The sequence below is a fragment of the Rhinoderma darwinii genome, chromosome 5 (genome assembly GCF_050947455.1).
Source record: "Rhinoderma darwinii isolate aRhiDar2 chromosome 5, aRhiDar2.hap1, whole genome shotgun sequence".
Taxonomy (NCBI): domain Eukaryota; kingdom Metazoa; phylum Chordata; class Amphibia; order Anura; family Rhinodermatidae; genus Rhinoderma; species Rhinoderma darwinii.
The window spans coordinates 23,601,374-23,617,406 of NC_134691.1; the positions used below are offsets into that span (position 1 = coordinate 23,601,374).

Here is a 16,033-nt window from a genome sequence, read left to right on the forward strand (position 1 = left end):
GGGTTATAGGGTACACAAAGGCTTAATACAACATCCCTAGTCGCCTATGGCAGTAAAGGGGTTAATGCAAGCATCCCTAGTGGTCTATGACAGTGATGGCATTAATGTCAGCATTCCTGGTGGTCTAGGACAGTAAGGAATTAATATCAGCAGTCCTGGTGTACAAGGGCAGTAAGGAATTAATATCAGCATCCTTGGATGTCTAGGGCAGTAAGGAGTTAATGTAAGCCCTGGTGGTCTAGAGCAGTAAGGAGCTAATGTCGGCATCCCTGATGGTCTAGAGCGATAAGGATTTAACTTTAGCATTCCTGGCGGTCCAGGGCAGTAAGGAATTAATAGCAGCATCCCTGGTGGTCTAGAGAAGTAAGGAGCTAATGTCGGCATCCCTGGTGGTCTAAGACAGTGAAGGGGTTAATATCGGCATTCCTGGTGGTCTAGGACAGTGAAGGAGTTAATGTCAGTATTCCTGGTGGTCTAGAGCATTAAGGGTTTAATGTCAGCATCCCTGGTGGTCTAGGACAGTGAAGGGGTTAATGTCAGCAGCCCTGGTGGTCTAAAGCAGTAAGGGTTTAATGCCAGCATCCCTGGTGGTCTAGGGCAGTAAGGAATTCATATCAGCATTAAGTCTTTACTGTCTAGGGCAGTAAGGACTTAATGTCAGCAGCCCTGGTGGTCTAGAGCAGTAAGGAGCTAACGTCAGCAGCCCTGGTGATCTAGGGCAGTCAGAAGTTAATGTCAGAAGCCCTGGTGGTCTAGAGCAGTAAGGGTTTAATATCAGAAGCCCTGGTGGTCTAGGGCAGTAAGGACTTAATGTCAGCAGCCCCAGTGGTCTAGAGCAGTAAAGAGCTCAAATGAGCAGCCCTGGTGGTCTAGGGCAGTCAGAAGTTAATGTCAGAAGCCCTGGTGGTCTAGGGCAGTAAGGAGTTAATGTTAGAATCCCTGGTGGTCTAGGGCAGTAAGGAGTTAATGTCAGAATCCCTGGGGGTCTAGGGCAGTAAGAAGCTTTTGTTGCAGTGATTAAAGGGGTGAATTATACCTGGTGTCCAGTGTTACTCACCTCCCCAGGCTCCAGGGACATCTCCTCTTACAGAAAACTGAACATGTGTTAGTCTCTGTTCACACTGCACTGTGATGATGGGGTCATATGCACTACTTGCGATTTAAATATCTGAGGTTGGGTGTTGTCTTATATAAATGGGCTTAATACGTCACTTCTCGGAATCTTCCCGATGTCACTTCTAAAAAGTTGGCAAGTATGACTATACTATGTATATACAGTTACTGCAGTGGAGGGAAAAAAAAGTTCTGTGTCAGCTTCATAATCTTCGATGGTTATTATATTATCAGCTGTCATGTGAACCAAATCCAGTTTTAATGTTCTAAAAAGTTATGAATCCCAGTTACAGACTCTTTGATTTCCAATGACAAAAACTTGAGCTTCCCCTAGCAGACTTGGATTCAGAGTGAGTTGCTGGGTAATCAATTTTTGTTTTTACTTTGATGATATGGGAGAGGGCCGGGGAAAGGACCCACCAGGGGACTCCATGACGCCTTGTTGCAGTGTTTTTTTAAACAGGGAAAGTAAGTTTCATACAATTTTGTGATACTTACAGACAATCGTATAATTCTGTCAAAAAGTTGTTCTTGAGGCCCAACAAAGTCGAAGACGAAGTACTGTCAACAAAATAGAAATATGCATTTTCAAAAACAATGCAGAACAAAAGCTGTAACATAGGTTTATGACGACAACAAAAGTTGAGATATGCTAACTTTTGGGCATGTTTGTATAAACTCTGCCCCCTTCGAGGTCCATTTAAAAAAAACAACACGCCGGTTAGGAGGTCTGGGCAAAAATGATACCCTAGGGGAGGATTTATTAATATTGTCTTAAACTTAGACAGAGTATTACTAGACCATACAGGTACACGCAACCAATAAATCTGGCACATTTTACAACTTCTCTTAGTTCAGCCCTTTTATCTTTACACTTTCAAAATTGTCGAATAAGGTGTAAAAAGTGTCTAAAACACATAATAAATTAGGTGCACGGCATGTTTGCCAGTTTTTGGCACACTTTGAGACAGAATTGTTGTGCATTTTGGCCTTAGGGGGCGACGCATAACACATAGGAATCTCTCTTCAGTGTTGTTTGTATCCTTGTGTCATGCCCCACCCCTTCAAGTCCTACACTGGTCACACCACAGTTTATAAGTTATTTCTGGAGTATTCCTTTAAAAAAAGAATGGTCAGAACCTGGCATGATGGACGGACAACATGGCACTCACCTCATTGTAGAACGGGGCATTTGTTCCTTCTTTGACAGTAGTTTGTTTCTTTTCGTCTCCAATCTCAATGATCACCACAGGGTCGATGTTTTCTCCAATCAGCTGCCGGGCTTCGGTAACGGTTATGGCAATCTATAAGGTGCGCATGGCCATATAATAATATACTAATTAGTATACACACATCATATTATCCTATGTACTATACGCTGTATTCATTGGTTTATAGGGTGAACTTACCTGATATGTTTGGATTTTCGTTTCTCCTTCGTGAATCTTGGACTGTAGTTTGGCTCTAATGAATTGAGCAGGTAATAATCATTATTAGAAAATATTAACTCCTTAATACCGCACATATGTTTGGGCCCAAAGGGTATTCCAGCAAGAAACATTTATCACCAATTCACACAGATCGCTGGGGCCATAGTAGCCAATCATGGAATGGCCTTGTGGGCATAACATCACAGGGCCATGCTATAACAGGCTGTTATGGTCACATGATGTGAGGTCCACAGGGCCATGCCATGATTGGCTGTTAAGGTCAACAGACATAATGTCTTAATGAAAGTGATGTCACTTGAAAAAGACACTTTCCAGTTATTGGCAAGTGTCCACACAGATTACAGCTGATCGCCGGGGATCCCAGAAGGGGAACACTTTGTAATTAGCTTAGCGTTAAGAGCCCCTTATAACAAGAAGGGATTGTCCAAAGCAAGAGATTTTTTTGTATTTTCCTCTTTGCATTTCAACGGTTTCAATTTTTGTACTTTTATGTCAACACAGAGGTATTAGGGCTCGTTTACACGAGCGTGATATACGTCCGTGCAACGCGCGTGATTTTCACGCGTGTCGTACGGACCTATGTTAGTCTATGGGGCAGTGCAGACAGTCCGTGATTTTTGCGCAGCGTGAGTCCGCTGAAAAAAACTCACGACATGTCCTATATTTGTGCGTTGTTCGTGCATCACGCACCCATTGAAGTCAATGGGTGCGTGAAAATCACGCATGCCACACGGAAGCACTTCTGTGGGACGAGCGTGATTTGCGCAACAGCAGTCAAACGTATGAATGAAAACAAAAAAGCACCACGTGCCTTTCTGTTTACAAACATCCAAACGGAGTGTCATAATGATGGCGGCTGCGCGAAAATCACGCAGCCGCGCATCATACGGGGATGACACACGGAGCTGTTAAGTGCCTTTTGCGCACGCAAAACGCAGCGTTTTTGTAAACCCGGCCTTAGACTTATATTTTTGCAGGACAAGTTGATATTTTTATGGCATTTTAAAGTTCATACTGTATACATTGGGGTTTCATTTTTTATTAAATTATTTTTGGGAAAAAATGGGAATAAAAAGTTTTTTGTCCACAGGTTTAGTGCCATGATAATTCATACCTACCTTTTTCTTTGCATAGTGGAGGACAGAGATGTGTTGGAGACTGAGAAGTCGGTGAGTAAACTCTCACTGCTGCCGCCCAGATCAGTCCCGGGGAAGTCGCTATGTGTGCTGTCTGTGTCATCCTGTCTCCCTGAAGCACATGGAAGAACAGATAATAAAACATATAGCAAAAATAAAATAGAGCTGATTCAGGCTGGGTTCACACTTACGTTAAACGGTTCCTTCAGAGTTCCCAGTATTTTTGACAGTAAGAATAATACAGTATGCATCACTGTTTTTGGGGAAAAAAATACCAGACTTTTGATGGACCCCATTAGTGTCAATGGTCTCTGTCAGGATCCCTTTGGATAGACTGAAGTACGGATCTGTCTCAGTGGTCATAGATCTGTTATAAACGGCAGCCAATATGTTAGTGTGAACCTGATTCTAACGTTCATTACCTTTTTCTCACGAGTGCCTCCTTTCTGGAGAAAATAGTTTTATTCAGTTTATGCAAATTAGCATATTGGAGCAACGAGGGTGTCACCGTTGCTCCAAAATGCTCTGTCGTCGTTCCCCAGGTCAATCCCTCTGCCTTCTTCCATTGATTCACAAGGGCCAGGCAGTGTAATAGGCATGTTCATGCCTGGCCCCGTAGTGTTCTGGACGCGCGCGTGGCCCTGTTTCATAATCTGCGCATGTGCAGTAGTGGCGATTAGAACAGTGACCGTAAAGGTTGTATGATTATTATTACGGTACAGTACAACCTTTACGGTCACCGTTCTAATCGGCACTACTGCGCATGCACAGATTATGAAGCAGGGCCGCGCGCGCGTGTTTGGGACACTACGGGGCCAGGCGTGAACTCGCCTATTACACTGCCTGGCCCTTGTCAATCAATGGAAGAAGCCAGAGGGATTGACCTGGGGGACGACGACCGAGCATTTTGGAGCAACGGTGATGCCCTCGTTGCTCCAAAATGCTCATTTTCATAAACGGAATAAAACTATTTTCTCTGCAGAGGAGGCACTCGTGAGAAAAAGGTAATAAACTTTAGAATCAGGTTAGCCTACTCTATAATACCCTGTTGCTAGTTTGATACGGACATTTCTGGTGACAGACTCCATTTAAAGGGGTATTCCCGTGATGGTAAGAAATGGCATTGCGCTAGGTGGCTGCAATCCCCACCAATCCTCAGAATGAAGGAGCAGCAGCGCCAGTTGAGCGCTGTCGCTCCTTCACAGTATTTCCCTGCACAGCGACGCTCCCAACCACTCGTTCCGGGAGTTACACAGCCCCATTCACTTGCAGTACCCTGCACTGTAGGTGCCCATTAGTACCGCTGCTTTATTTTGGAAATCACGGGGGTCCCAGGGGTCAGACCCCACCAGTCATATTCTAGCAATATGCCATTACATCACAAGATGGGAATACTCATGAAATTTACATTAGTTACTTTCAGCTTTTTTAATCTGTCACCCATTGATTTCAATGATAAAATAAAATAAACAGATCATAATAAGCCTGATCCATGTGCAAGTCCAATAGAAATGAACAGAATCCGTCATGATGAGTTTTTTTAACCACATTTTTTCTCGACACTTTTTGTAAATGGTTTTTTAGACCTCATGCATACGGCAGAGCTGTGTCCATTGAGCCTGTACGGTAATACAATGAGGCTGTACGACTCCCTAGTACGGAGCTATACAGCCTCTGTGTGCTACTGTACAGGCTTCATCAGCTGCTCAATGTTCAGAGCTATCATCAATGCTTCCTTATACCTTCCTTATACCTCCGTACATACAGCATCTGATGAAGCATTCCATGATTTTTCTTTTCTGTCGAAGGTCATAGGAGGTCGGAGGCATACAGATGAACAGTAAAGGCCTAATGCTTTAGAAAGGGAGCCCTGTTACGGCTTTATACAAATCAGACCCTAAACAACTGGCTAAACAACCGCATCAGAAATGGCACCAAAAACTGCATGTGGGAATTTAGTCTAAGGCCTTTATCATACCTCCCAACTTTCAAGTATCGCAAAGAGGGACAACTGATGCGGTGCGTGTTTTTTTTCCCTTTTATGCCACCCCTTTAACCGTGCCCAATCCCCGCCCTTACACACCCGTTTAGCCCACACAGTATCTTCCTCCCATAGTGTCCCCCCACAGTATAATGCCACTATAGCTGCCCCCCCCCACGGTATAATACCCCATAGAGGCACCCATACAGTATAAAGCCAACACAGATGCCCCCATACAGTATAATGCCCACAGATGCCCCATACAGTATAATGCCCCATAGCTGTCCCCATACAGCATAATGCCCACACAGATGCCTCATACAGTATAATGCCCCTGTACATAGTGCCCACATAGATGGTGCCAGACCCAACATAGTGCCACAGTGCCCACATATAAAGCGCCAGTGCCCACATAGTGCCACTGTTCCCATGTAGATAGTGCCACTGTGTTCACATAGTGCCACAGTGTTCCCATATTAAGTGCCAGTGCCCACATATAAAGTGCCAGTTTCCACATATAAAGTGCCAGTGCCCACAGTGCCCATGTAGACGGTGCCCATATACTACCACAGTGGCCAGGGATTCCGCTCCAGGAATAGTCTCTGTAGTCACTGTTCATATATGTATAGTGACGCCAGGGGCTTCTCCAGGAACAGAATCCCCAGCCAGAGCGTTGGCAATGCTCTGGCCACGGATTCCGCTTCAGGAAGAGCCCGTGACTTCACTGTCCATGTATGGATAGTGATGCCAGGGTCTTCTCCAGAGCGCAATCTCCTGCCAGAACGTCAGCAACGCTCTGGACCGGGATTCCGCTTCAGTAAGAGCCTCTGATGTCACTGTCCGTATATGGACTGTCCCGGATTCAGGACGGTTGGGAGGTATGCCTTTATTACTTGAGCATTTTGGTCAGTATTTTGCTTTGGTATTTGAAAGCCAAAACTAGGAGTGGATCCAAAAAAACACAAGTAGGATCCTGACATCCCAGGAGTCATGGGCATTTGAAACCAAATACGCATCACTTTCTGGCGTGCTATTGCTTCAAGAGTCTTGGCTTTGAAATGATGAAAAAATTTCAGCTTTAGCCCTGATTTTGGAGTCACAGCACTTGTTTGAAGCAGGGTGTTGCATGAAATTGCAGCTCCCTGCTTCAGCATCTGTGAACGAAGCTGCAAGTAAAAGGATGACATTTTTTAAACATTATAATGCCCCCTTAGTGTGCCCTAACAGTGGGCAATCTGGGGAAAAAGTACCTCAGGACTGACAGTCCATATATAAAAAGGCTCCTGACTGTGTCATTGGAAATGCTGGTGATGCCATCTAAAGGATACCAACACTTTTTATTATGCTGTGGTCAACCGGTTACCGGTTAGAAGGGTTTCTCCGATTCCAGTCGTTACAACAGAAGTGTGACTGTGCATTAAAGCAGTCCTGCTGTGGCGTATTGATGCCGTACAGAAAGGGTTTAATCCAGGCCATCCTCTGTGAGCTAAACAGGAGTGTGAACAGACCACAATGCTCTGTCCTGATATGGTCTCCTGGTTGATGACTTTAGCTGTGTGTGCGGGGATGGGTTAGGAGCCTTTGATTGCCGATATTTACGTTTTGAATGGAGTTCACTGCGAAGGACGTATGTAAGATATTTAAACACTTGCCGCCACTAGAGTACAAAGAACTAAAGCTTAGCTCTTGGTATCATATTAAAGTTGAGAATTTTATCTCAAAGATCTACAGTAAGTGCAATATTCAGGGCACATCACTCACTCGAAGTCAGGGAGCAAAATGGAAAAATGTACCTCCTGTTTCTGTGTCTGTGGAGGGAGGAGGTGGGAGGAGGAGCTGCAAGTGAGAGCAGGAAGAAAGATCACAGCCTGTTACTGTTATCTCCCCCTGTACAGACCCCAGTGACCCCAGGGGGGCGGGGGGACAGGAACTTTCCTTCATGTTATCAGCCCTCTTACCAATGACAGTGAATATGCGCTCTCTGATTTTTGGTCTCGTCAGTTGTGGTGATTATGTGAAGATTTGTGCATGTAGACACAGGCATAAGTAGCGCATATGAACTCTGCACATCTTGTACTTTTACTTTTAGGAGGTGTTGTGTATTTTAGGCTCTGCTTGGGTCAGACTATTAGCCGTGAACATGACTTTCTATGCATTTTATTTAAACAAAATGACGCTTTAATGCAAAATTGCTTGAAGATGCCCATGACTGTAAATTACTAAGTGGCATTTTTACAATGTGTAAGGTGTCTACTTCCATGGATATGGGGTATAATACGTTTTTGTTTTTTTTAAATTTGATCATTTAGATTTTATTTGTGTATGTCAAAAGTGTGGAAATTGTTACGGCAGCGAAAGGGATAAATAAGTTGTATAGGATTAGAAAAACATGGTTGCTTTCTTCCAGAAACAGCTCCACAGCTGTCCACAAGTTGTCTATGGTATTGCAGCTCATCCCCCTTCAGTTCAGTGGAGCTGAACTGCAATACCACACACAACCCATGGACAAGTGTGGCGCTGTTTCTCAAAGGCAGCAGCCACGTTTTTCTAATCCTGTACAACCTCTTTAAAAAATTGCACTGTAGAGCACATTCTATTCATCACTGCTCCTACAATGGGATGGTCTCAAAACAGGCGTTGGTGGCATTTCTCTAGGATATGTCATCAAAGTCCAATTTGTGGGGTTCTAAAAACGCAAGTGGCGCAAACAGGAGGCGATGTGGCATGACGGATAAAATCAGACAGTGCCGTATCCTAGCAATATGCCTCCAATGTGGTTAGACAACTCAACTGATTTTGGTCTTCAGGATTTGGAATTTGTAATACTGTGTGAGTCCCTTGTGTCCACTTGGTGGCGCTATATACTGGTCATTTTCTATACTGTGTATCTTCATGGGTTAAAATGACAGAAATATATAAATGAAGTGTACGATTAGCTCATGTTTCGGGAAGCGACTATACAGGTGTGAGCGGGAGGATTATGGGTAGCTCTGGATGATTACATGTAATCTCTTGTAAAGGTCTCAGCAGTGATTGAATCTCTGGAGGAAATAAAATGGTTTCACAATCTTGATCTGGGACTATTGTAAATTCTTCTGTGTTTGGTTACTAGGCCTTACCTAGTGCGCCCTTGTTTGCAAATGTTAATCCTTTGTCACCCTTCTTTTTTTTCTTCAGGTGCAGCCCGGAAAACAGACCCTTCCTGCAGAGAGAGAGGGAAAAATTTTAAGAGTGGGGTGCAGGGAGAAAATAATGCAGAGATGTTAGATGGTAACATAAAGGAAAGTATATATAAATATATACACACACACACACACACACACACACACACACGTACCCGCATCTATCAGACATTTATGGCATATCTCGTCGTTGGGAATACCCCTCTAAATGATAAAATTCTATCTGCATACAAGCACCCCTAGGGGAGCTTAGGAGCTATCTGCATACAGATTTGTTACTGATTTCAATGTATATATTTGTATGCAGTAAGCTCATAAACTCCCCCTAGTGGTCACTAAAGGCAACCCAAATTTGTGTCTTTGACCCCTTCCCAACATTATAAGTGTACATTATAGTCGTAAAGCGGGAGCATGGTGAGGGCATACTCGGGGGTGTCAGTTGTAACGTCATTGTAACGGCCCGGGATCAGAGATAACTCTAATTACGGCCGTTTAACCACGTATATGCCGCGGTCAATAGTGACCGAAGCATACAAGCCGCTTGAAAGAGGGAGGGGCCACCTCCGTCACCCCATCGGTCTCCCCGCTACGCATTCACGGGGTGCCAATGGCATCCTAGGGGCCTAATGAAAGGGCTTAATAAGACCTGCTAAATACACTACCGTTCAAAAGTTTAGGGTCACTTAGAAATTTCCTTATTTTTTAAAGAAAAGCACAGTTTTTTTCAATGAAGATAACATTAAATTAATCAGAAATACCCTCTATACATTGTTAATGTGCTAAATGACTATTCTAGCTGCAAACGTCTGGTTTTTAATGCAATATTTACATAGGTGTATAGAGGCCCATTTCCAGCAACCATCACTCCAGTGTTCTAATGGTACATTGTGTTTGCTAACTGTGTTAGAAGGCTAATGGATGATTAGAAAAGACTTGAAAACCCTTGTGCAATTATGTTAGCACCGCTGTAAACAGTTTTGCTTTTTAGAGGAGCTATAAAACTGACCTTCCTTTGAGCTAGTTGAGAATCTGGAGCATTACATTTGTGGCTTCGATTAAACTCTCAAAATGGCTAGAAAAAGTGAGCTTTCATGTGAAACTCGACAGTCTATTCTTGTTCTTAGAAATGAATGCTATTCCAATGCGAGAAATTGCCAAGAAACTGAAGATTTCCTACAACGGTGTGTACTACTCCCTTCAGAGGACAGCACACACAGGCTCTAACCAGAGTAGAAAGAGAAGTGGGAGGCCCCGCTGCACAACTGAGCAACAAGACAAGTACATTAGAGTCTCTAGTTTGAGAAATAGACGCCTCACAGGTCCTCAACTGGCAGCTTCATTAAATAGTACCCGCAAAACGCCAGTGTCAATGTCTACAGTGAAGTGGCGACTCCGGGATGCTGGCCTTCAGGGCGGAGTGGCAAAGAAAAAGCCATATCTGAGACTGGCTAATAAAAGGAAAAGATTAATATGGGCAAAAGCACACAGACATTGGACAGAGGAAGATTGGAAAAAAGTGTTATGGACAGACGAATCGAAGTTTGAGGTGTTTGGATCACACAGAAGAACATTTGTGAGACGCAGAACAACTGAAAAGATGCTGGAAGAGTGCCTGACGCCATCTGTCAAGCATGGTGGAGGTAATGTGATAGTCTGGGGTTGCTTTGGTGCTGGTAAAGTGGGAGATTTGTACAAGGTAAAAGGGATTTTGAATAAGGAAGGCTATCACTCCATTTTGCAACGCCATGCCATACCCTGTGGACAGCGCTTGATTGGAGCCAATTTCATCCTACAACAGGACAATGACCCAAAGCACACCTCCAAATTATGCAAGAACTATTTAGGGAAGAAGCAGGCAGCTGGTATTCTATCTGTAATGGAGTGGCCAGCGCAGTCACCAGATCTCAACCCCATAGAGCTGTTGTGGGAGCAGCTTGACCGTATGGTACGCAAGAAGTGCCCATCAAGCCAATCCAACTAGTGGGAGGGGCTTCTGGAAGCATGGGGTGAAATTTCTCCCGATTACCTCGGCAAATTAACAGCTAGAATGCCAAAGGTCTGCAATGCTGGAATTGCTGCAAATGGAGCATTCTTTGACGAAAGCAAAGTTTGAAGGAGAAAATTATTATTTCAAATAAAAATCATTATTTCTTCCCTTGTCAATGTTTTGACTATATTTTCTAGTCATTTTGCAACTCATTTGATAAATATAAGTGTGAGTTTTCATGGAAAAAACAAAATTGTCTGGGTGACCCCAAACTTTTGAACGGTAGTGTAGAACAATACATAAGTACTAGCTTTTATACCTGGCGTTGCTCGGGAGGTTAACTTACGGTATAGATGGAGTAAAAGCTCACTATTTAAATACCCAATTATGTGTTGTAAGGCCCCATGCAAACGACCGTATAATTCGTCCGTAATTACGGACCCATTCACTTCTATTGCCCATGGACACCTTCCTGTATATTTACAGGAAGGTGTCCGTGCCGTAGACAGGCTCCACAAAAGATAGGACATGTCCTATTTTTGCTTTATACGGACTGTGCTCCCATACTTTATATGGGAACACGACGCGCATAATAGTTATAGAGTATTAAAAGTTAACTTACCTGCTTCTTCCTCCAGTCCGGCCTCCCGGGATGACGTTTCATCCCATGTGACCGCTGCAGCCAAGACAACGGTACGTATGAACTTCTTTTACTTTCAATCGCTGCGGAAACTCTGCCCGAAAGGGCTGCCCCTTCTCTCTTTCCAGCACTGATAGAGAGAAGGGGCTGCCGATTAGTGCAGAGAAAACGGGTCCGTAAGTACGGGTGGATTACTGGTGACACCGAACCCAATGTTATTGGAAGCACCATTAAATATCCTTAACACTATAATCACATGATCAAAAAAAAATGTATTCCCTTTAGGAAATAAAAGTCCTAAGCCAGTGCTCCTAGGCTAAACTACGAAGTGGTGGATGAGGGGCGGGGACTTCTGATTCATGCCTATTTGGTATCATTTTTCCTCGCTCCTCATCTTTACTATTAGTCCCTCCATCGTTTATTGCTTCTCCATGCATTTGAGTCCCTCAATTTTACGAGACAGGACAACTGTCCTGCCTCTGTGCAAACCCGCTGTGGCCAACATCGCAGTGCTGCTGTGTTAAGCAATTCAGCAAGGAATGATGTACATGCAGCCAATTATGGGCTGCCACGTCATCAATAGGGGGCGGAGCCTGTCAGTGTAATCCGTTACCTGGGGAACTCGTGTCCAATCAAGAATAGCTATTCCCTGATTTTAAACCAATGAAAAATCGGGCTTCAAACAAACTTTCGAAAATATATATAAGATTACAGTGTATTGTACCAGCAAACAAACAATTGCTTGTTCAAGTCCCCTAGGGGGACTAAAGAAAAATAAAAAAAAAAGTTTTTAATAATGTACAAAAAATGTTTAATTATTATTATTATAAGTAAAAAAAACACTTTTCCCATTTACCCCTAAAGTAATGTAAAAAAAACTAAACAGAATTGGTAACGCCACTTCCGTAAAAGTACAAACTATTACAATATAGTGGAAAATGTTTTATCTTGCATGGTTTTTTGGTCACTTTACTTCCCATATAAAATGGAATAAAAAGTGATTTTAAAAAATCGTATGTACCTCAAAATGGTCCCAATAAAAACTACTGCTTGCCCCACAAAAAACAATCCCTCACACCGCTCCATCAACAGAAAAATAAAATAGTAATGACTAATAATTTTTCTCCCAGTAAAAGTAGTACATTTAAAAAAAAAACTATATACATTTGATATTGCCGTAATGGTACTGATCCCCAGAATAAAGTTAAAGTGTAGCTAAACGTTTGACAAACTTCTGACGTCATAGTGACATGTCAGAAGTTTGGATTGGTGGGGGTCCGAGCACTGAGACCCCCACCAATCTCTAAAACGAAGCAGCTGAAGCACTCGTATGAGCGCTCAGCTGCTCCGTGTCTGCTCGGCTTTTTCCGGAAAGCCGATGTATCGGAGTACGGGCTCCTAGACTTTCTATTGAGTCCGTACACGATACATTTATTTCCGGAAAAAGCCGATCAGACACAAAGCGGCTGAGCGCTCATACGAGCGCTTCAGCTGCTTAGTTTTAGCGATTGGTGGGGGTCTCAGTGCTCGGACCCCCACCAATCCAAACTTCTGACATGTCACTATGACGTCAGGAGTTTGTCAAACGTTTAGCTACACTTTAATGTAACATATGATTTATGAACCAGCCTGTTTTCGGCGGGAACCAGTCAACCATCTAATGTGTATGGGATGTCCCGGCTCTCCCCCGATGGCAGATGTTGGGGGAAACAAGGATTGGGCATATTGGTTGCCCAATTCTTTGTTCTCATGGGAGATAAGCCACCGCCAAGGGTTGTCCGGGTGATCATCTGCAATCTGATGAGGAACCATCAGCAAGTGTGCACTTCCCCTACAGCACCACCGCAGGGGAAATAAAGCATTACATGGTGATGATTGAAATCAGTGGGCTGTCCGTGTAATGCATGGGTGACATGTCAGAAGTTTGTCAAACGTTTAGCTACACTTTAAGATGTTGTTTTTTTTCACAAGGTAAAAAGAAACCCAAAAAACAATGGAGGAGCTGCAGTTTTTTTTTTCACCCCACAAATAATTACAACTCATCCTCCAAAAATCAAGTCCTCCTATGGCTATGTATATGGAAAAATAAAATAGTTATGGCTTTTGGAAGATGGGAAGGTAAAACTAAAAATTAAAAAATTAAAAATCAGCACAGAATTTTAAACCTACACAGTCGAGTCACATTATTAGCACCACCTCCTACTTTCGATGTTTGCAGCGCGTAGCCCATGAAGGAAGTGATGTGTGGTGGGCAGGCTTGGTGGGTATATAAGGTGTGGGATACGCTGTCTGATCACATATCACTCGTTGTTGCCGTGGGGAAAAGGGGCTATTTATCATTTACAAAAAGGGATGATTATTGGCTTTCGGGCCACGGGTGGTGGCATTTCTCACACAGTGCATTTTGTGAACTGTTCGCGTGCTGCTGTGGTGACAGTGTATCGTGAGTAGACAAATGCACCATTGGGAATAACAGACGTGGAAACTGCGGAGCACCACGTGCCATTGATGTGAGACGTGAATGTCGGCTACGAAGGTGCGGGAGGGCCGAACGACACGCTACAGTGGAGCAGCTCACCATGAGAACCAGGGGGCTACCAAACATGTGTCTAAAACAACAGTTCAGCGAACCCGACTGCGTATGGGGATCCGAAGCCGACGGATGGTCACTGCTCCTATGTAACACCGGTGCATCGGAAAAAAGGATTCAATTTGCATGGCAGTATCGGAATTGAACCACTGATTATTGTCAAAGGATTCTCCGATGAATCACGTTTTCTGCTTCATTGAACGGATGGACGTTGGCGTGTCAGGCGAGAAACATCAGAGAACAAACACCCGGCAACCATTGCTGGAAGAACACAAGCTGGTCGCGGCCACGTTATGATCTGGGGAATTGTTTCATGGCATTCTCTTGGCCAGTCATCCGTGCGGAAGTCTCTGAATCCATCGTTGCAGATCACGTTCCCCCATACATGCGATTTGTCTTCCCGGGGGCAGGTGGAATCTTCCAGTAAGACAATGCGACATGTCACACGGCTAGAATTGTGCAACAATGGTTGGAAGAGCCCGACCAAGACTTCCAAGTACTTCCCTGGCCCCTAATTCACCAGACCTGAGCATCTGTGGGACCTTGATCGTCTTGTTCGCTCTATCGATCCTCCCCCACGCACCCTCCAGAAAATGTGGGATGCGCTGCAGTCAGCACGGCGCGAGATACCGGAGACAACCGACCAGCTCCTTATTGAGTCACTGCCAGCCCGTCTAGCTGCTGTCCGTGATGCACACAGCGGTTACTCTGGATATTAGCTGCTGGTCATAATAATGTGACTCGACTGTGTATATAACCGTGTTTAAGATGTATATTCACTGTAAGACCTATAAGAGGCACCAAGTGGTTGCGACCACTGCTCTTTAGTGCCGCGACCATGTGGTTCTTCTCAGCCAATCAGGTCGAGAAGTGCCTTAATTTGCATATAGAGTGAAATATGAATTGGTGACCCTTACGGGATGCTCTTTCTAAATCTCATGAGCAAATGCTTGGTTATAATCAATAAGTAATTCAAAGTCTGTTCTTGCAACAATGGGGGGTCTTCTGGAAAGATCTGCAGGTAACCAGAATATTTTGCATCTGTCTTGATTTGAATAAAATGAGTTTGGATTTAACCACATGATGAATAAAGAGTTCTTGAGCCTGAGATTTTCTCAGCGTGATTCCTGTAAAGATGCCGATATGACCATTGCCTTCCTTCCCAAGATGAACCCTACAGCCCGGGCCTTATAGACGAGCTCAATGTATCAACAAGAGACGTAACTTGAAATTCTTGGGGCCCCAATACAAAATCTGAAAAAGGGCCCCTACCTACCAGGTGCCATTTATAATACTGGTGTCTTCTTATGTGGCAGATTATCCTTTTATGTCCTGGCCTAGTCCTGCTCATAAAGCTGAGGGAGTTATTACAATGTATCAGTGTAGTTAACAGCTATCAGCCTGGATTCCAGGACAGGAGAGAGATTTGAGCTGCTGTTTTTGTGTTTGCCTCACAGAGAATTTTGTGGGCTCATACATTGTACGGATTCCAGCTGTGTGATCAGGACTAGGTAAGCAGATGTTTTCAGCCTCTAAATGTAAAAAACAATGTTCACTTTCATTTGCCCCCTCTTTTTTTATTCTGTAGGTTACCAAGAGGCAGAGGGTGTGAAGTAACACATGACGGCAGGCTCAGACTACACCAAGGGTATGTTTGTAGTCTGTAACCATGGAAACACAGAGGTCTGCATAGAAGCTGTAGACACAAAACAGTAGGATATTTCAAATCAAGTATTTTTGCAAAGTTGCTCATTTTTTTATAGAAACTTTAAAAACTTAATTGCAAAAGTGTACATACTCTTTCAACTTTACATAATCAACCACATGACACAATAGTGATCCTTCGGAATACAATAAGTTCTACCAGAAAGTTTATCAATAGAGTCCTCAAAAAGAACGCAAAGGACAAATTTTGATAACCTGAATATTTTTCTTTGGCTTGAAGAAGTGCAG

General features: G+C 43.7%; 1 protein-coding gene across 1 annotated transcript in view; it reads right to left on the reverse strand.

Moving 5' to 3' along the window:
- The window catches only part of LOC142652435 (fer-1-like protein 6), a 39,873-nt gene that overhangs the window by 8,356 nt on the left and 15,484 nt on the right, over positions 1 to 16,033 (reverse strand). Inside the window, exons 2-6 of the mRNA XM_075828077.1 lie at positions 8,801 to 8,883; positions 3,683 to 3,812; positions 2,523 to 2,577; positions 2,286 to 2,417; positions 1,612 to 1,674 (exon numbers count right to left, since the gene is read on the reverse strand). Coding sequence (XP_075684192.1) covers positions 1,612 to 1,674; positions 2,286 to 2,417; positions 2,523 to 2,577; positions 3,683 to 3,812; positions 8,801 to 8,883 — 463 coding nt within the window. The remainder of the gene's footprint in view (positions 1 to 1,611; positions 1,675 to 2,285; positions 2,418 to 2,522; positions 2,578 to 3,682; positions 3,813 to 8,800; positions 8,884 to 16,033) is intronic.